This window comes from Triplophysa rosa, linkage group LG10, assembly GCF_024868665.1.
Source record: "Triplophysa rosa linkage group LG10, Trosa_1v2, whole genome shotgun sequence".
NCBI lineage: Eukaryota > Metazoa > Chordata > Actinopteri > Cypriniformes > Nemacheilidae > Triplophysa > Triplophysa rosa.
The window spans coordinates 18,702,677-18,724,412 of record NC_079899.1 but is presented as its reverse complement, the minus strand read 5'-3'; the positions used below and the strand labels follow the sequence as shown (position 1 = coordinate 18,724,412).

General features: G+C 37.5%; 3 protein-coding genes across 4 annotated transcripts; 1 reads left to right on the top strand and 2 right to left on the bottom strand.

Moving 5' to 3' along the window:
• Nucleotides 1-299: 299 nt before the first annotated feature.
• On the bottom strand, nucleotides 300-20,631 carry LOC130560370 (solute carrier family 22 member 7-like). 2 transcript variants are annotated; one of them, XM_057344090.1, is made up of 10 exons: nucleotides 20,556-20,631; nucleotides 5,987-6,366; nucleotides 5,805-5,908; nucleotides 5,061-5,215; nucleotides 4,755-4,923; nucleotides 4,273-4,396; nucleotides 4,060-4,169; nucleotides 2,707-2,921; nucleotides 2,451-2,559; nucleotides 300-2,351 (listed from the first exon to the last, which is right to left on the bottom strand). In XM_057344090.1, the coding sequence occupies exons 2-10, from the start codon at nucleotides 6,359-6,361 to the stop codon at nucleotides 2,156-2,158; spliced, it is 1,557 nt and encodes a 518-aa protein (XP_057200073.1). In that variant the 5' UTR covers nucleotides 6,362-6,366; nucleotides 20,556-20,631; the 3' UTR covers nucleotides 300-2,155. The 2 variants fall into 2 exon arrangements, with proteins under 2 accessions (XP_057200073.1, XP_057200074.1); XM_057344091.1 differs by lacking the exon at nucleotides 20,556-20,631 and adding an exon at nucleotides 19,136-20,536.
• On the top strand, nucleotides 10,684-14,821 carry LOC130559812 (uncharacterized). The gene is made up of 12 exons (XM_057343092.1): nucleotides 10,684-11,107; nucleotides 11,535-11,773; nucleotides 11,948-12,154; nucleotides 12,244-12,319; nucleotides 12,676-12,959; nucleotides 13,201-13,266; nucleotides 13,402-13,478; nucleotides 13,614-13,676; nucleotides 13,753-13,958; nucleotides 14,043-14,144; nucleotides 14,553-14,714; nucleotides 14,817-14,821. The coding sequence occupies exons 3-12, from the start codon at nucleotides 12,029-12,031 to the stop codon at nucleotides 14,819-14,821; spliced, it is 1,167 nt and encodes a 388-aa protein (XP_057199075.1). The 5' UTR covers nucleotides 10,684-11,107; nucleotides 11,535-11,773; nucleotides 11,948-12,028.
• LOC130560371 (uncharacterized) lies at nucleotides 15,755-19,143 on the bottom strand. Its single transcript, XM_057344092.1, has 7 exons — nucleotides 18,381-19,143; nucleotides 17,605-18,275; nucleotides 17,489-17,534; nucleotides 17,289-17,380; nucleotides 16,818-16,928; nucleotides 16,441-16,720; nucleotides 15,755-16,357 (listed from the first exon to the last, which is right to left on the bottom strand). Exons 1-7 carry the CDS (start codon nucleotides 18,417-18,419, stop codon nucleotides 16,154-16,156), a joined length of 1,443 nt encoding a protein of 480 aa, XP_057200075.1. The 5' UTR covers nucleotides 18,420-19,143; the 3' UTR covers nucleotides 15,755-16,153.
• Nucleotides 20,632-21,736: the final 1,105 nt, after the last annotated feature.

The following is a 21,736-nucleotide window of genomic DNA, read 5'->3' as shown; positions in this document are numbered from 1 at the left end:
GACAATGGGGGGCAAAATCTGACTGGTTATAAGCATTCTTCCAAATATCTTTCTCTGTGTTCATCATAACAAAGAAATTTATACAGAATTGGAACAACTTGAAGATGAGTAAATGATGACAGAATTTTCACTTTTGGGTGAAGTATTCCTTTAACTATACCATTGCTCATGTGGGTGCTGTTCATGGTGCTGTGTCATAAAAAAGTGACAGATATACAGTAGGAAAACTAACTCAATATAAATATACAGTTCTTACCTAAATATATAGAGAAGCCGATATATAAACCATCATGTGAAGGTATAGGCAAGGCAAGGCAAGTTTATTTATATAGCACATTTCATACACAAGGGCAATTCAAAGTGCTTTACATAAAATGACTGACAAAGAGAAATAAGACGTATCTTTAAAATGCAAATGATTTAAGATCACAATTACAACTTTAGATTTTAAGAAACAATAAAACAGCAATAAAATTGATTAAAAAGTGAGTGTATATAAAAAAAGAATAAGAACAAAAGAAAAAGAAATTAGAAATAGTGCAGTTGATGTAAACCAGCACAGTGCTCAGGTTGTAAATGCACAGCTAAACAAGTGTGTTTTTAATCTGGATTTAAAAGTAGCTACTGTTGGTGAACATCTGATGTCTTCTGGAAGCCGATTCCAGCTACAGGTGGCGTAATCGCTAAACGCTGACTCGCCTTGTTTTGAGTGAACCCTTGTTATCTCTAACTGAATTGATCCAATGATCTGAGAAGTCTGTTTGGTTTATATTCAATTAGCATATCTGAAATGCATTTAGGTCCTAGACCATTGAGTTTTATAGACAGTTAATAATACTTTGAAGTTAATTCTAAAAGTAACTGGTAACCAGTGTAAGGACCTGAGGATTGGAGTGATATGCTCAGATTTTTTGGTTCTGGTCAGAATCCTGGCAGCAGCGTTCTGTATGAGCTGCAGCTGTCTGATGGTCTTTTTGGGAAGCCCTGTAAGGAGTCCATTACAGTAATCCACCCTGCTGGTGATGAAAGCATGAACTAGTTTCTCTAAATCTTGGTTTGAGACGAAACATCTGATTCTGGCTATGTTTCTGAGATGGTAGTACGCTGATTTGCTTATTGCTTTGACATGACTGCTGAAACTAAGGTCAGACTCTAAAATGACACCAAGATTTTTGACCTTACTTTGTGTCTTTAGACCTCTTAAGTCAAGGTATGTGTTTACCTTGTTAGTTTCATCCTTGTTACCAAATACAATGACTTCAGTTTTGTCTTTATTTAACTGAAGGAAGTTTTGACACATCCAGCTGTTAATTTCATCAATGCACTGGCAAAAAGAGTCAATAGGTCTGTAGTAGGAGTATGGTGTTATCTACCTTGTCAAAGGCAGCACTGAGATCTAGTAATACCAGAACTGATATTTTGCCTGAATCAGAATTCAATCGAATATCATTTATTATCTTTATGAGCACTTTATTATCTTTATTTCTCTGTACTGTGATGCTGATGGAAACCAGACTGATAATTGTCCAGGTAGCCATTTGAGTTTAAGAATTTGGTCAGCTGATTGAAGACAACCTTTTCAATGATATTGCCTATAAAAGGAAGATTTGATATTGGTCTGTAGTTAGACAGTAAGGTTTTGTCTAGATTGCTCTTTTTTAGTAGAGGTTTGACAACTGCAGTTTTTAGGGACTCTGGGAAAGTTCCTGAAAGCAGTGAGGTATTTACTATTTTTAGGAGATCTGCTTCCAAACAGTTAAACAATCTTTTGAAAAAGGATGTGGGAAGTGTGTCAAGGCTGCAAGTTGACGCTTTAAAAAGCTGTACCGTTTCCTCAAAGGTTTTGTGATCAATTGTCTGAAATTCAGACAGAGTTACTAATTTCTGATGTTGTTGTACTGAAGTCAGACTGACCTGACTGCCGCATGGAGCTTTGCTGATTACATTTTGTGTAAACAAATGCGCCCTAATGAACAATTTCTCTAAACCTGCACTGATGAGCATCTTTGAGATTTGTTAAGGATAAATAAATAATAAAAGATATTTAAAAATAAAAGATATTTGAGACTGTATTTCACAGTTATCAGTTTTTCTCCTCTTGGGCAAATTTCCACATTTCAATCTTATGAAACCCAGTCTTTTCAAAAAGTTAGAGCTATTCGCCTTCAATATCTTCTATGGTTTCTGGCAATCTTGTGTTACTGGTTTCAGGAAGAAGCCAAGCGATGGCACCAGAAAGGATGGCCAACGAACAGAAAATCATCTCTGGGACATCTTCTAAGAGCATGATAAGAGGAGCAATGGAGGCTGCCAGCCGAGCCATGAAACTGGTGTAGCCAAGTCCATTCTGCCTGTTGATGGGAAGGAAAGGCATTTTCAAAACTAAGTGAGCTGAAAGTGATTTGAAAAATGGTCTAATGGTGCTCTTTAGTAATATGATCAAATCTAACCTTATGACCGTGGGAAAGAGCTCTGTGGTGTAGAGGAACAGGGTCGTAAATGAAGCCTCTGAAAGCCCTTTACCCAACACCGCGATTACAGTCCGGAACGTCCAGTACTCTTAACACATTAACACAGAAGAGATTAGAGAACCACAATGATGATCTTAGGTCAATGGCTATGTTAAGAACATACTACCATATGGCCATTTATGAATATTGCTTGTCTGTCATACACAAGTGTTCTTTAAACAAAGGGGACGCAAACCTGTAGGCATGATGATATTGATGAGTATACAAAATCCTGTTAATATCAGTGTCCCAGCCTGACAGAGCCTACGGCCAACCTTGTTGAGACAGAAGTAAATAAGGATTTTTGCAGGCAGCTCTATGGCTGCGTAAATGAAATGCGTCAGAAAAGGATCGAGCCCAAAGCCAGTGATGTTCAAACTGATGCCATAGTATGTAGACGAAACACCGTACCTAAATAAAGAGAGGTAGCAGGCAATGTAAATCATTTACTTAGGAATAGTTTAAAAATGGCTATATTGTTATGTATTGCTGTAGTTCAGTCAACTCCCTAGAATGCATGGTTTTAGGTCAATTCACCTGACCAAATAAAACAAACAAAAATATTTTTTATTGCACTGGGTTGATAGTACCTCACTATTTTGATAAAATGTATAACCAACATTCATCAAAAGCACTAAATCAAACTATTGTTTGATACTACATCAAACAATCACTTGTATAATTGCCATACATCTTGTAATTTTCATCCATATAAGGTTAAAACATGGCATGCAGATTCTCTTATAGGGACAGTTCATCCCCCCCAAAAAAATCACCCGAAAATCTGATGAACACAGAGAAAGCTATTTGGAAGAACGCTTGTAACCAAAGAGTTCTTGGACCCCACTGACTACCATAGTAGAAAAAATGGTAAGAAAATAGTAGAAAAAAGTCCCCAGAACTGTTTGCTACATTCTTCAAAATATCTTCTTTTTTATGTTCAACTGAACAAATATAATCATAAAAACAATTTTTCCTACTAGTCAATGGTGGCCAAGAACTGTCTGTTTACAAGAATTCTTCCAAATATCTTTTCTGTGTTCACGAGAACAAAGAAATGTATACAGATTTGGAACAACTTAAGGGTGAGTAAATGATGACAGAATTGAAATATCCCTTTAAGTGCATTTCTCTACCTTTCACAATGTGTTGCCATTTGTTTTCACAACCTGCCTGAATTGTGCAACTTTTTACAATTAAAAAATAATGCATTAAGAAAATTCACACGCACACACACACATGTCTGGTTTATTATCTCCGTGGGGACAGTCCATAGGCGTAATGAGTTGTATACTGTACAAACTGTGTATTTTATCCCCTAACCCTACCCCTAAACCTAAAGATCATAGAAAACTTTTTGCATTTTTAGATGTTTTAAAAATATTGTTCTGTACAATTTATTAGCTTTTGTGTCCATGGGGGCCTCAATTTTGGTCCCTACAGTGACACGAGTCCCCATGTATTGGTGTGTATTCAGGTTTAGGTCCCCACCGGGATATAAAAACATGAACACACACACGCGCGCACACACGCACATACACACACTTACCACACTATGCCTGTAAACAGTGCAAGTCTCCTCAGATGTGGGGTTTTAAATAGGTCTAAATAGGTATAACTGTGGTCCGGGTTATCTACATTCACCACATTTAATAGAGTCTGAGACGGAGACAAAAAGAAAATGTTTTAAACCACATTATTGGATTTAATGTAGCTCTATGCATAAATACTGTACAGTTGAAAAAACATGGAGAATTTATACCTCTGGCTTGATTTTCGACATGAAGTCTTGTTTCTTATTATACACAGCACATTTTTCCAGATACTTGTATGCTGTGTCTGGCTTATTATTGGCTATGAGCCATCGGGCTGATTCAGGGATCCACCTTTAAAAACATCATCCAATTATTCTCACCACATATTAGCTTTCTCTCAACACACCAGAATTATTACGTCAATATTAGAAACACAGAATTAGCAAATAGGATTGCAGAAGTGAAAGTATTTAAATATGTCATTCTAAATGCTAAGACTTTTACAAAAAAACAGTCTAAAATATGCAGCAAGACTGTAGGCTGAAGGACAAAGCATTCTGTCTGTGATACACGTGAATTCTGTTATTGTTGACTAGAAAAACAGAACGCTTAGATCGTTCCAGCTGGGGAAAAAACATGACCCCGGCAGGCCCTGACTGAGAAGGCATCACAGGACTCACAGACACACAGAGCAATGGTGTTTCCTTACCACCAGGTGGCCACAGCGAGGAGAAGAGGAGTAGAGACAGTAATGATCAGCATCCTCCAATCAGTGACCAGATAGGCAAAGCCGGCCAGCAGCATGTTGCCTACGACCCAGGAAAGACTGCCAAACACCCCAACAAATGTACGGTGCTTAGTGTCCACCCACTCAACACCTACATATGAAAAAAATATATGAAAAATTACAAAGTATATAGATAGAATTGCAGACAGTAAGAGAGATAATAAGAGAGATGTTATACGCTTTAGAAACATCAGTTATCATTTCAGAGAAGAGGATGGTGAAACTTACTGAGCACATATGATATGTTGGTGATACCCGTCAGAGCAAATCCAGTTAGAAAGCGTAAGGTAGCAAACATGATAAAGGTACTGGAGACGGCGCTAGCAGCACTGAACACTATAGATAAGATGTAGGACAACAGCAACACATTCTTACGACCATACCTACAAAAAAAACCATACAGCTAAACAATGACTCTAAACTTGCAGCACTGACTGTTGTTGCCTCAATGGGAAAGAAAAAATGAAAGAAACAATTCATAAGGAGTTACTACAAAGCCCATCTTCGTCATTCATTTTATTCATTATTATATTATATGTGAACCTGGATCACAAAACCTGTGTTAAGTAGCACGGGAACATTTTTAGTAAAAGGCAAAAATACATAGTGTGGGTCAAAATTATCGATTTTTCTTTTATGCCAAAAATCATTAGGATATTAAGTAAAGATCATGTTCCATGAAGATATTTTGTAAATTTCCTACCCGAAATATAACAACTTTATTTTCGTGAATGGATGGCCTGTTACAGTGCCCCTGATTAACAACTTCAAAGGCAATTTTCTCAATATTTAGGTTTTTTTTGCACCCTCAGATTCCCGAGTTTTAAACGGTTGTATATACGCCAGATATTGTCCTATCCTTACAACCCATACATCAATGGATACCCATAAGACTGGTTTTGTTGTTCAGGGTCACATATAATAATTATATTAACCTTTAAGGCTAATTGCTACGTGTTAAAACTTCCTTACTTGTCACTGATCACGCCAAAGAACACAGCTCCGATCATGACACCCACAAAAAATATGGTTCCTGATGCCTGGGCCAGCCCCTTCTTGTCACAAACTAAATCAAACTGAAAGAGAAAATGAGAGGCTGTCAAAATAGAGAACTATAAGATAAAAGGGGGATATTAGCAACCATGACACTTCACCTGTGTGGCCAGAGTCCTGCCAAATGTACTGTTATCATACTCCCATCCATTCTGACACTGAACAAACTCTGGAAGACTGGATAAGTTTGACAGCAGGTGGAACTGAGGATGAGAGAACATGTGACAGGAAGCAGGACTTCCATCTTCATGTGCAGGAATACTGACAGTCAGTTTTTCCTCCTGACTCAGATTTCCCAAGATCGCATCAGCATCCAGACCACTGATGTCACAGTGGTGAGACGGGATGGCAGCGATAAAGTTGTTAAACAGGAAATGACATGGGAGTGTGACACGTGGTATGGCCAGCAGCATGACCAGTGCGATCTGGTATCGCCCGAATCCGTTTGCCTCTTCCAGAATGCTTTCAAACTTCATATTGACTTGGAACAAAATAAATATTTGTTTTATTTATAGGTGATAAAGTGCACCAACTAAAGATATGACTATGCTGACCCTACCTGACCCCAGACATTTAAAGGGATAGCTCACCCAAAACCAGAAATTTCTGTCATGAATTACTCACTCTCTAGTTGTTCCAAACCTGTATACATTTCTTTGTTTGGTTGAACACAGAGTAAGATATTTGGACGAATGCTTGTCGAAACAGTTCTTGGACCCCAATTGACTACCACAGTAGGAAAAATGACAATGGTAGTCAAAAGTGCCCCAGAACTGTTTGCTTTCCTACATTCTTCCAAATATATTTCTCTGTGTTCATCAGAACAAAGAAATTTATACAGATTTGGAACAACTTGAAGGTGAGTAAATGATGACGGAATTTTTATTTTTGGGTGAACTATCCCTTTAATACGGTGGCACATTGCTGCCACATACAGTGAGGGAAATAAGTATTTGATCCCCTGCTGATTTTGTAAGTTTGCCTACTTACAAACAAATGAAGGGTCTATAATTTTTATGGTGGGTTTATTTTAACTGATAGACACAGAATATTAAAAAAAATCAGGGGAAAAAAATGTTATATAAAGGTTATAAATTGATTTGCATTTCAGTCAGTGAAATAAGTATTTGATCCCCAAGCAAAACATAACTTTGTACTTTGTGGAGAAACCCTTGTTGGCAAGCACAGAGGTCAGACATTTCTGATAGTTAGTCACCAGGTTTGCACATGTGTCCGGATACATTTAGTCCACTCCTCTGTCAATCTTTAAGGTTTCTTGGCTGTCGCTCAGCAAATTGGAGTTTTAGCCTCCTTCACAGAGGTTCTATAGGACTAGGGTCTAGAGACTGGCTAGGACATTTAATGTGCTTCTCCTTAAGCCACTATTTGGTTGTCTTGGCAATATGTTTTGCGTCTTTGTCATGTTAAAGGCTCATCCATGACCCATCTTCAGTGACCTAGTTAAGGGGAGGAGGTTCTCGTCCAAGATTTTACGGTACATGGGCCCGTCGCTCAGCCCCTCAATGCGGTGAAGTCATCCTGTATACCTGTAGCAGAGAAAAAGCCCTAAAGCAGAATGTTTCCAACACTGTGCTTCTCTGTAGACATGATGTTCTTGGGCTCATAGTCAGCATTTCTCTCCCTCCAAACACAGGAGTCCATTTTGGTCTCACAGCAGTGCCAGCACTTTCGCCAAAGCCTTTTCTGAATCATTTTTATGTTCATTGTCAAACTTAAGACGAGCCAGGCGGGCCTTCTTGGGCAGGAGGACCTTGCGGGTGCTTCAGGATTTCAGTCTACTGTGGCATAGCGTGTTACCAATGTGTTACCAATGTTTTGCTTGCTAACTGTGTTCCCAACTGTCTTGAAATCATTAACAGGCTTCTTCGTGTAGTTCTGGGCTGATCTTTAACATTTCTCATGATCATCTTTACCCCATTGGGGAAATATTGCAGGGAGCTCCAGAACAAGGGCATTTGATAGTTATTTTGTATATCTTCTATTTCCAAATAATCACACCAACAGTTGTCTCCTTCTCACCAAGCTTCTGTCTGTAGCCTATTCAAGGTTTGTGCAGGTCTCCAATCTTGTCACTGACATCCTTTAAAACCTATTTGGTCTGGACCATGGTGTTGGAGAGGTTGAACTGGAAGATACAGATTCTGTTGGCAGGCATCTTTTATATACATAACAAGCTGATTTAGGAGTACTTTCTTAAAGTGACAGGACTAATCTGTGGTCCATATAGGCACATAACCAATCTGTGGAGCCAGAATTCTTGCTAGTTGGTAGGGGATCAAATACTTATTTCACTGACTGAAATGCAAATCAATTTATAACCTTTATATAACATTTTTTTCCCCTGATTTTTTTTAATATTCTGTGTCTATCAGTTAAAATAAACCCACCATAAAAATTATAGACCCTTCATTTGTTTGTAAGTAGGCAAACTTACAAAATCAGCAGGGGATCAAATACTTATTTCCCTCACTGTACATTTCTTTTTTTCCACTCAATTATGTCATAATTAAAACGAAATAATATGTTGTTAAAACAAAATAATATGTCATTTAAACGGGATAATATGTCGTTAAAACGTTATATTTTCTGGTTAAAACGAGATAATATGTCGTTAAAATGAGATAATATGTCGTTAAAACGAAATAATATGTCATTTAAACGGGATAATATGTCATTAAAACGTTATATTTTCTCGTTAAAACAAGATAATGTGTCATTAAAATGAGATAATATCCCAGCTAACACAGTACGATCTGACGACGTCGCCAGTTCGTCTTCATTTGGTCACGTGACATTACTGCGTACCATGTTTGTAGTCTTTTGTAGATTTTCTAATTAACTGTTCAGTTAATTAGTTCCCCAGGTGTTTCTTGTTTCCTTGTTATCCCAGTGTATATAAGCCCTATGCTGCATCCGAAATCGCATACTGTGACAGTATGTACTGAATTTGAATAAGTACCTACCTATCAGTCGTTAAAACAGTACGTTCTATATAGTATGAGTGGGAGTAGTATGAATATATTTCAGACATACTGCGTCCACCATGTTTTATGGTCATGTGACCCGTATGCTCTTTGACCTATGACGTATTAACAAAACCTATATGTGAGCATTGATAAAAACATAATTTAGTCACAAGAAATTAATTTATTGGCACTTTCATTAAAAACGGACATCTGTCTTAAAGTTTTCCGCTATATTTATTTGATTTACTTTTGAAATTAGACTGTTGCTCAGCTCCCGTGGCATCATGGGATAGAGAAGTGTCCATCCGATCCACACTTACGAATCTCGGCGGAAGTATTAGACCAACCGGGTATTTCTCGCCTACTGTTTTTTGCATACTGAGGTTTCGGACATACTATTCATGACTCGTACTCATTTTCGCCTACTATATAGTATATAATCGGAAGTGGGCGATTTCGGACGCAGCACTAGTATTTCCTTTGTTTGGTGTCAGTATTTGTTTTTATGTTCCCGTTCAGTTCTTGGATTACCTTGGTTTGTTTTTGTCTTTGTATTTTATTAAATTCAATACTGCACGTGGATCTACTCTCTGTCTGGTTCCTCAGTGTTACATGTACAGTGCTGTGTTAAGTTTGATTAATCGTTATATTTTGTATAATACATATTTAACTAGAAAAGTATTTAAATTATGCATAAAATTGAATCTTTAATGCACAGATTAAATCACAAATTAATTTTATCCTCCATGCGAGGGACGATGTGTTTAAATAAAATTATAAAAACGATTTTAACTGTTTGGTTGTTGGGATGTACTCGTTACGTCCCATAAACGTTATTTGGTACATTGCTGCGACAAATAAGATCCATTCTATTTATCTTTTCAGGAGGAAATCATCAAGTCCCAGCAATGTCCTATGTTACATCGTCCCGATGAATATGGGAATCACAAAGTTACATTGCTGGAACGTTATTTGATACGTCGTGGCAACGAATATGGTCTGGTCGTCACTGTAGCTGGGCGGACCCATTTTTAAGAGACATTATTCCTTGTTGATGAACTAGACCGTTATGGGAAGCTTCGTGGATATAAATTATCTGAAATGTATTCAGGCTGGATTTGTTGTCAGTCAAACATTTATTAAATATTCTGGATCTGTAGGGAGTGCAACTCAGAAGAGAAATTGCCCTCTTGATGTTGGCTGGTTTTTACTTATGTCTATCTGCGGAGAAAACATGTCGCTTTCACGAAATAGGCTAATGTGTAATTATTTTTATGAGATGTCATATTATCCCTTTATAACAAGAAAATGTATAGTTTACATGACATATCCCGTCAAAACAAGAAAATATGTTGTTTTAACGACATATTATATGACATATTATTTTGTTTTAACGTCATCCCGTTAAAACAACATATTTAATTTTAACGAGAAAATATGGCTATCCTGATTTTGCCAAGTGGTTGATGTCCTCAGGGCAACATCGTGTTGACCCTGGGACAACATTTAAATCAACCAATCAGATTTCAGAAATAAGTTTACAGTTTATTTTAAGTTTAATCTTACAACCAGGATTAGATGCTTCTAGACCAGGGGTCACTAACTAGCGGACTCCGGTCCGAATGCGGACCGCGAGATGCGTCCGTCCGGACCTCAAAGCCTTTTGACGTAATAAATAAATGAACGCCTAACATTATTTTCTAATGCAATCAAATTTATAGCAGGCACCTCAAGGTCCGCTCAGTAGCCGTTTGGGTCCTACGGCGCCACGGACAGCTAACATATGCGCACTGTCGCTACGTTCTTATGAAATAAAATCACTGTCAAAAATAAACGTACGTAACTGAAAGAATTTGTGTGTAATATTATTTTACTCGTGCGTAATTTAAAAAAGTGTATGTAATTCAGCTTTTTGTGAGACTTGATTCCAAAATCGTCGGCCAAGACAATTTACAAGTACGACATTTTGGTTTGTTTGTTAGAGTACAACTTAAGATTCTACGACTATGACATTTTACAGACACAACCACAACTCTTTCACATGCACGAAGTGCGAATTACGAACACGCAGCGCTGTGCGCGAAGAGACTGTCAAAAATACGTCATCAAGGTCACAGGCATTACTATCAGAGGGAAGATTGATCGATTCCATCCACGTAGTGCGCATGCGTCCCCGCTTAAACCACTAGCGCCAAAATGACAGCTCAACAGCCAAGCGCTCACTCATCGTCTCAGGTAAGTTTTTCGTTTAATTCGGACATGATTAACAGTTACTTATTACTAGTAACAGAGAGGAGTGATATTATAGAGACAGATTCGGTTACATGTATAGCTGCTCAAATACAACAGTTAAGGACAGTGTTACTCACTATTGGCGCGAGAGATAACCCTTTCGTGCCAAGTTTAGCCCCCGACCCTAATAAAACACACACAAACAAGCTTAATCACGTTTTATTAGGGTAGGAAAGTTGCTCTCGCGAGCTAACTGATTAACACTGGTTTAGGAGGTCTTCACTGCAGCCTATAGCGAGATGAAATGCATAAAATAATTACCAATTTTAAGTGTTGACCTACTAACAGCTTAGTGAACATGCACTGAAATTCATATAATACAAGTGTTCACTTCATTTAAGTGTTAAAATCAAATTTAATTGTTCATCAGGCACCATTAGGTGACATCTTAAGCACAGCACAGAATCTAGTGTCGATGTTGACCGACACCTTAAGTTCGCCAGGGAACGTGAGGCCACTCAGACAGGGAAGGCCTAATTCAGCAGAGCTTGGTGTTGGACAACAGAAAGAGGGGGACCAGTCAAGTATCAGTGGACAGTCAACACAACAAGAAAGAAGGTCCAAGTCAAACTGCCATCATGGGCACTCAGTACAGCAAGAAATGGCTAGGTGTGAGATTGACTGTAATTGTTGTTTTAAAAAACTGTTTTTGTTTATGTGTTTAGCCTACTGATAGAATACAGTTTGTACTGGAAGAATACAGTTTGCACAGTAAAAGTGTGTGTGTGTGTTTGTGTGTTCTTTGGTTTAAAATGTTCTAAACTGATTAAAAAATATGTTTAGGTCATTCCCGGGATTTTTCCGAAAGGAAGTAAGGGGTAAAAACGTTTTGGACCATATAAACGCCCAGAGAAAAGCTTGTTAATGGTTTTTTTCCTACTTGACCAACAATATGAAAGAACACCCAAAGGAGAGTCAGAACTAGATCTTACACTTGCAGGACTTGGGAGAAGATCATTAACTATAACAGAAAACATCACTCATTCAGAGGTAGGATGGATAATGCTATTTTTCTTTTTTTTTAATTGGTGTATTGGTGCATTTCCTTACTCTGTTTTACTCTGCCTTTGATAATTAAGCTGTCAGAGGTGCTTGTTAATGCCTATCCAAAACTGGCAAATATCTGTGGAGGATGGTTACTGCACAAGTGCTCTGGTGTGTAAGATTGTTTTGATTTTTTATCTCTCTTCCTCTTAAAGGGATACTTAACCCTAAAATGAAAATTCTGTCATTTACTCACCCATAGATTGTTCCAAACCTGTATAAATGTATCTGTTTTGCTAAACACACCGGACGATATTTCCAAAAAATTCTTCCTGTGTGTTCAAGAAATTTATACAGGTTTGGACTAATCTAATGACAGAATTTTTATTTTTGGGTGAAGTATCCCTTTAATAATACTCATGTGAATTGAAGTCATAGATGTTTAAAGATATTGGATGGATTTTATCTGTTGAAGTTTTCTGGTGGATTGTTTATTTATATATTCCGTTATATATTTTGAATTGGAGGTGGAGGTGGGCAGCGGAAATTGATCGTCATCCCTCCTGACCCAGATGGATATAATGGACAGCAGTTAAAAGCAGTGAGCAGCAATGGGAAGTGCACAATGTATATAGTTCCACTGCAAGAGCAAATAGACACAACTCCATTACCACCTGATGCAAAAGAATTCGAGAAAATGCCCAAAGCCCAGTGTACAATGTGCAGCCAAATGGTTCCTCTTCAGTGCCTTCCAATGCATATAAAGAGCTGTGAGATGAAATGGGTGGATCTGTGTACCTCAAGTGATGATGTAAGTCTAAGGTGTTTATTGTAGTCACAAATGAGCTCTGAAAACATAAGGTGGATGAGATTCTATTTAATTTCAGTAAATGGAGAAGACCCCACAAGAAGACAATTCAAGTTATGTTGACACTTTGAAAGAGGTGTTTATTTTCTTTTTGCTCCAATTATTTGGCACATACTGATCTTTTGTTTATATTTCATAGCCATGAAAACAAAACACAATTTTGATGTGATTTTTCTGGTTGCAGGAATTGGAAAAATCACCAGAATTTGAAAGTTGTGATTCATATATAAATGAAGTCTGGACAGAGAAGGTGAGAAGATCTATTTATATCTTTAATATGAATTTTCACTTTATTGGATAAGTTCCTAAACAATTATACCATTGTTTAGGAACTATGAATTATATTATGTATATAATTTAACTCTGTATTTGAATGTCACATCAGACTGCAGAGTGTCCACTGTGCAAGGACATATTTAATAGTGATGTTATTGAGATACACGCAGCCCACTGTGGATTACGGTAAATTACTAAAAGGATTTTAGTCTTACTTATTGTTTTATCTAATATTAATAATTTAAATGTTTCCTATCCTGCAACTTGAAATAATAAACTGTCAAGTTAAAGCATTTACTTTTTATTTTTGTCTTTGTGCAGAACAGCAGAATATCATGAAACTGATATGATCAACTTAACTGAGCCAATGAATACACTTCAAAGGTAAAAATGTTATATTAAACTGTCTTGCTTTGCTGATACACTTCATGTTTCAGGTTTGTTTATTTCTATTTTGAAGTTCTGGGGAGATTTTAAATTGGATAAGCAGTAAAGTTGATCAAACCAACACCTTTCCCATCTGCGTTTCTCGGAGTGACATCTTTAAAAGAGGCATGCAGCAGTGGCAGCGTCAAAAGAAAACTTCTCCAAAATGCAGACTGAAGGTTACCTTTTTTGGCGAAGCAGGTGTTGACTCTGGTGCTCTTAGCAAGGAGTTCCTAACAGGTACAGCTAACTTTGCTTATTATGAAATGTTTTATTTTTAAAAACAGACACTTTGTATAATTGTAAATTGTCTTTGTTGTCTAGAAATGATTTCAGTCATTGAAACGAGACTGTTTATCAGTGGTGTAGATAAAAGAGGGGAAAATCCTGTCTATTGTCTCAACAGCTTGGATCGTAACTACTCAGGTATGCAAGCTTTGCTCAGTTTACACATTAATAAACATTTTAGACTGATTTAAATGGATAGTTCACCCCAAAATTAAAATTCCATACTCACCCTCAGGTTGTTCCAAACCTGTATATATTTATTTGTTCTGCTGAACACAGAACAGATATTTGGAAGAATGTCAGTAACCAAACAGATATCATCCCCCATTTTGCTGCCATAGTAGGGAAAATAAATACTATGGGAGTCAATGGGGCTGAGATCTGTTTGGTTGCCAACATTCTTCACGAATATCTTCCTTTGTGTTTAGCTGAACAAAGAAATGTATACAGGTTTGTAACAATCTGAGGGTGAGTAAATGATGACAGAATATTCATTTTTGGGTGAACTATCCCTTTAAGGTTTTGTTTCATCCACTGTGGTATTAGGAGTGCAGGAGAAATCATGGCAGTCAGTCTGGCACAAGGTGGACCACCACCTGTGTTTTTGCGCGAGTGGTGCTTCCAATATCTTTGCTCTGGAGATCATGACAGTATACGGGTGTCTACCAGTGATGTCACAGATTTGGAATTTTCACTGCTTATTGAAAGGTGAATTATTACCAGAAATATGCAAGTTATGTATAGTAATGTTTAGCTCTCTAAAAGTAAATAAGGGATGCCAATAACACTGTATTCTAGTTCTGTATTCAGGTTAACTCATGTCACTCAACAGATGACATGAGTGAGCTTACTGATGAGATTGTAGGCTGTGGATACACTGGAAAGGTGTCTGTTGACATGAAAAGCAACATCATCAGGTGCACTATACTTTATATTCTCTAAAAAGTACAGAAACGGTGTACCTTTAACTTCAACTATGTATTCGTATGAAAAAGTTTATCACATGGATAGTACATCAAAATGGAGTTAAATTCAATCATACATTTATTTTTAGTTAGTTTTCTACTAAATTAATGGAGTTATTTTTTAATGACAACCACAAATATTCCTTCTAGGGCCATTGTTCTACATTCCACTATGAGAGTTGTTCCAATGCTAGAGCAGCTTCGAAAAGGCCTACAGCTCTATGATCTCCAGAAGGTCATGGGAATGCATCCAGACCTATGTCTACCACTGTTTGTACCAGGGGAAAAAGACGACCGGGTAAGCCATTTTTGTTCTTAGGGTATTTCTATAAAGGGGCATGTTAAGTGTGACATGCAGAAATGCTAACACAATCTCTTATTTAAGGTGGATGCAGCCTTCATTCTGGAAAATTCCCACCCCGTCTTCAGTGAGAAAGGTTCCGTGAAATACAGCAAAGAAATCAATGTAATGAACTTTCTCCAGGACTTCCTACAGGAAATTGAAGATTGTGGTATGTATATTATAATAGCACAAAATACTTAGTTCTGTTAGTCTTGTTTTCATTCCACAAATTTTTTCTCTTTTTTTAAGAAGGTGAACAAATGACTGCTGGTAAAGTTATGCAATGGATGACTGGCCAGAGACATAAGCCTATTCTTCCCAGCGACCAGAAGGCTTCAACACTTCAATCATCACGACTGTGACACACTTCATACTATGTGTTTTCCAACTGTAAGCGCATGTACTCTGCACAATTACATTTCCCACAGCTCACCGAAAACACTGAATGAGTTTAAAAGCGTTATGGGAATGGCTATAAAATATGGCGAGTCATTTGATAATGTTTAAAATGTCTTTGATGTTGAAATCAATGTTCAGCTTCTCTTTGAGTCAATGTTTCTTAGACAGTATGTGACAAGAGATTTTTCATGTTAATGAATCGATACAAAATATTGAGTGTTGTGACATTTCATTTACAAATTCAATTTGTAAAATGTTTATTGGCACAAAAGCAGCATTTGACAGTAGTATCTTCATGTTAATAAAACAATTCAAATTCAATTCATTTTTAGAATGTTCAATTACAAATGACTTACATTCATTACAGTCACAGTTGTTAACATGTACACAATGTTTGTTAAATGAACATTTAAAATGATCTCACACAGCTGTTTGTGTATTTAAAGACTTTCAAAATATTGAACCAAAGATATATAAATATCTCTGCCATAACAGTCAGATGTTGCAAGAGGATTAAACATGGATTTTACTGTTTCCATCAGAGCAGGAGTGAGTGGGCACTCAATTTCTGGAACTTGAACTCCAACATCATCATCTGTCACACAATCGAATGTCTCCCAGTCTGTTCCAAACAGTTGCAAATTCTTAAATGAAATAAAAAAAATACTTTATGCTTGAGTTATATTGTCAAATTGTGTTTTTGCATGATGCAGAGAAAAAAACAAACCTGCGAATTCTCTTCATCGTCACCAGATGAGTTGTGCATGTGTCCCATTATCCACAGCTGGTAAGGGGTGAGCCCACTTTCAGACTGTAATGGATGATTGTCCCAGCCTTCAGAAAAAGTGTGGAGGTCACGCTCCAGACGTGGGAGGAACACATAATGTGCACAGAACACATGAAGGGAATCTGACAAGTCCAACAAGCCATCTTCCTCAAGGCTGTGAAGTATTTCGTAATACAGCTGAGTTACACTGACCCAGACATCTCGCCACAGGCGTTCGATTCTAGAGAATACAAAATGTTCCAGTTAACAATAAATTAAACAGATAGTGTGACATCCTAACTCATTAAAATTTACAATAAATATGCATTTAATATTACCTTTGGTTATGTACGCTTTTCCCAGAAATGAAGCTTCCTCTTCCAGTCCCTTTCACATGAAACATGGTTTCTGCAATTGCCACATTTTCCACACCTTCATCAGCCCGGACCCTAAAATGGAGGGATGGAGAGAGAAGTTAAATCTGCATGACTGCCTTAGAGTGGTTTCCCGGACAGAGATTATTTTAAACCAGGACTAGACCTTAGTTAAATTAGAATATTTAAGTTGTTTTCAAAAACATACTTTACAAAAAACATAACTGGTGTACATCTTGAGACAAATCAATCACACTGACATATCTTAAAATATGTCAGTGCGAGTAGTTTTCAAACAAGACACCTCTAACAATCAAGTTAATCTGAGACTAGCCTTAAACCCTTTCCGGGAATCCACCCCATTATGTTAAGAAAATAGAATTACACGTTTAACTAAACAAGGAAGTGAGGAGCAGGAAAACTATTTTCTCTTACCTTGAAGGCCAGCCATGCTTTTGCACAGACTGCAGAAAGAATGATAGGGCAGTGTTTGAACGGTTGTTTGTTGCTGGTTCCAAGTACATGATCTATGCAAAAAAAAGGATTATATTCAATACATTCAAACATAGATAGATATTTATATTTTGTTTATCTATCTACATGCATCCCACTGGATTGGAAATAAACGTGTTCACCTTTCGTGAGAACCCATCTATCCCACCGAATATGATGATGTTGTACCTTGAAAGTAAAACCATGTTTAAAATAATATTGCACTTTTGGTACATAAAATTATATAGGCTGACAATACCTTATGAGCTTGTGATTCGTGTCAATATGGACTAAGGACAATGGACTTTGCACAAAATATGACCTTCTAACAATGCACCCCAGCTGTGTCATCCTTTCCAAAATTCCAGGGGCATCCACTCTGTGCATGGATTTTTTTATACGGTTCCATTGAACTCTATGTCCGTCTGCTTGCAGGCAACCTTTTACCATCCTATATCCAGCATTTGGTAGTCTTCTTTTGATGGACAAAATGGCATTATCCAATTCATTGTCAGACATGGTGCTATACGTAGTTTTTACAGATAAACCCAAGTCACGCATTCGGCGGAAGAGCGTTGACTGGCTCACTCCTAAAATGTTTGCAATACAAGAAACTGGTAAAGACATCTCAATGAGCCGGGACAGCATTTCCTCGGAAACAATAAACTTAGGTCGACCTCGTCCACCACTACATTCCCTCGTAAGAACTGGGACCATCTCTTGGGAAAGAGCTGAATGGATTTTTCGTTGTAGATCCATGAGGGTATCCAAAATATAATTTGGCACATCACAAATAGTGGAGGCTGATGATAAAATAAACACTTCTTGATTGACAACATACTGAAAATAGTCTAAGTCCAGCTGATGGCCATCTAAAACTGCACTAATTCGTGACCTGAGGCGTTCTAGCAAGTGCGTCATCAACGGTCCCTGTAAATCAAATAACTCATTAATATTAACTTACTCGGCAAAAATCCTCTCTGTTACTAGTAATAAGTAACTGTTAATCATGTCCGAATTAAAAGAAAAACTTACCTGAGACGATGAGTGAGCGCTTGGCTGTTGAGCTGTCATTTTGGCGCTAGTGGTTTAAGCGGGGGCGCATGCGCACTACGTGGATGGAATCGATCAATCTTCCCTCTGATAGTAATGCCTGTGACCTTGATGACGTATTTTTGACAGTCTCTTCGCGCACAGCGCTGCGTGTTCGTAATTCGCACTTCGTGCATGTGAAAGAGTTGTGGTTGTGTCTGTAAAATGTCATAGTCGTAGAATCTTAAGTTGTACTCTAACAAACAAACCAAAATGTCGTACTTGTAAATTGTCTTGGCCGACGATTTTGGAATCAAGTCTCACAAAAAGCTGAATTACATACACTTTTTTAAATTACGCACGAGTAAAATAATATTACACACAAATTCTTTCAGTTACGTACGTTTATTTTTGACAGTGATTTTATTTCATACGTTCTTCAGTAACATATGCACACTGTCGCTACGTTCTTCAGACGTCGATGAGTGAATAGAGCCGAGACAGACTCGCTGCACAGCGCGCAGACAGATGTAACTCTTAGTGACTGAAAAACAATGTCCTTTTCAAAAGTTAGAAAAGTTGACGCCGAAAACCATGTTTTCCGAGATTAATGGGTCGAGAGATTTGCATTTATTCTTCCTGCATCGACATGCATGAGGCCGGTTTGTCTCATTTGCTCGGAGTCTGTTGCGGTTGTCAAAATTGGAAACCTTAAATGGCATTATGAAATTAGACATAGACACTTTGAAGAAACTTACCCGCAGCAGTCCGAGGTAAGGACACGGAAAATATATTAGCTCAAAGCCCAGTAGGAGCGATCTAATCGGCAAACAACCAGCATATGAATGTTCACTAAGAATTCAGCGGATTTTAGGAAAACATAAAAAGCCCTTTACTGATGGGAAAAGAGTGCATGGAGGCTTCTGTGAAACACTTTTAGAAGGAAAATAAAGACATGAACTAAAATAAAATATGAAACAAACCCCCCTTTCAGCTGCAACAGCCACAAGAAGAGCTGAAATGTTATCAGAGGATGATCAGTCACAACTTGATGCTTCTATTTGTTAATCTCAGTTCAGCAGAAAACAACACTTTAGTTTTCTTTTAAAGTTGTTAATGTTGAAATGAATGTATGTTCAGTGCAGGTTTAGAGATTAGGGCATTTTGCACATTTTCCTTCATTATATTGTTGTCAGACATTGTTATGCCATCGTATAGATATAAAAAAACATTATTCATATTTTTAGGTATTTAATTGTTCGGACCTCGGCTGGCAAGGAGGGTTCATTAACTGGACCTCAAGCAATTTTAGTTGAAGTCTCCTGTTCTAGACCATTGTTTTTCACTTATCATTTCCCTCTGATTTTAGGGGTAAGTTATGGTTAGGGTTGGGGTTTGGTGTGGGTTTAGGTTTTATTTATAAAAATGTTGTCCTTAGGTCAACAAAATATGTTGCCCTGAGGACATCCACCACTTGGCAAAATCAGGTCGAGCAGAAAATATATTGTTTTAATGGCATATTATACCATTAAAAGGACATATTATTTCATTTTAATGAGAAAATATTTTGTTTTAACGACATATTATCCCGGTAAAACAACATATTTCATTTAACGACATATTATCTCCTTATTATGACATAATTGAGTGGAAAAAATAAAATGTACGATAAAATGTATGTGGCAGCAATGCGCCACCGTACTTTAAAGTACTGCATGAAAATGATTATTCTGATCGGGGAACACTGTGTAGCAGTGTGAACTCTTCAAGTCCATTCCTTTACCCTATTCACCTCATAGCAGGCATTAGACCACAGGAGGTATGGCACTCTGTTTCAACACTGTGCACAGCTGTGAAGACACAAGCTGGACTTGACTTAACTTGAAATAATAGTCACTCTTTGGATAAGTATTTACTTTATTTTACATTATCAAAAAATAAATTTACTTTTCATTCTTTAAAATTTATGTTTGCTTTCATTGTCTGCATTATTCCAAATGTCAAATATTTTCTTAAAATAAACTATGACAAAACCAAAACCTTTTTCAGCTGTACTGATCCATATAAATGTGTACATTTTATCACAGTATAAGTTGAAAGAATGAACAAGCCTCTTTGCTCTTTTAAAAAATGTTAGTTGTTAGTAAGAAAACTTTTCCACAGAAAAAATACACTCACCTGTAGATTCCAGTGTGCAGATGTTCGAGTGCTGTGATGTTTGACCGGCAGAGTCAAATAAATTCCTACAGTTAAAAACAGCACTGTATACATAAATGCAAAATGAAGCCCCTCCTCAAACCTCTGCTGCTGTTGTTGAGTAATTCTAGTTAGCTAACTGCTAGGGGCGCCAAAATCAATTTGGTCTAGAGAGCCTACAGATACTAGTACAGATTGTGCAGCAAACATCACTGACAGAGATAGCAGAAAGTTATTCAGTAATTAACACGTCTTTTAGGTCACAATTCTAACACAAAGTATAGTCATAATGGGAGAAACTAGAGTGAGATGACAGTGATTTATTCTGGTAGGCCGAATGCTATTCATGTTTCGCTACCCAAAACGAGTAAACAAAGTCTGTAACGTGTTGAAAATATGCATTAAAAAATGAATTAAAAAGCACATTTCAATGGTTTTTATATTAAAGTCTGAACCTTTATCACATAAATCCAGACTTATTACACGGCTCGTTGGAATGCTTGATTCTGATTGGCCAGTCGCTACATTTGCAGATTCGTTATCCCCAGACAGTGTTGCCAGGGTCACGGTTTTCCCTAGCACAATTATTTTGAAAATGCAGTTGCAGGAAAAATTATGGAGCCGCGGGTTGGGGTTTTTTGGGCTACTTTCATAATGTACTGCGGCCGCCAAAATGTTTATTTATATTCTAAGTGTAGCAGTAGACCTCTTTGTCTAATGAAATGATTGGACAGAAGGGGATGCAATTAGACTCGGTTCAGGTGCGCTATAAGTAAGTCGCGTTTGTGCTGCCTGGATGACGACACTAAATTCTGTTCTGTGTTGCTGCGTAGTCATCCGAGAGATAGGAGCTGCTCGCCGGTGAGCGTCTTAGTTTTACGTTAATGCAATTGTGTTACAGAGCTTGTTAGTTTTACGTTAATGCAATTGTGTTACAGAGCTTGTTAGTTTTACGTTAATGCTATTGTGTTACAGAGCTTGTTAGTTTTACGTTAATGCTATTGTGTTACAGAGCTTGTTAGTTTTACGTTAACGCTATTGTGTTATAGGGCTGTTAATTGTTTAAGTGGATGGAGGAACTAACCGGTGTGCCTGTAGCGATGGGTACCATGGGGTTATGAGGAGTGTGTGTGTGACTGCTGCCAGCTGTACAGGTATGTTGT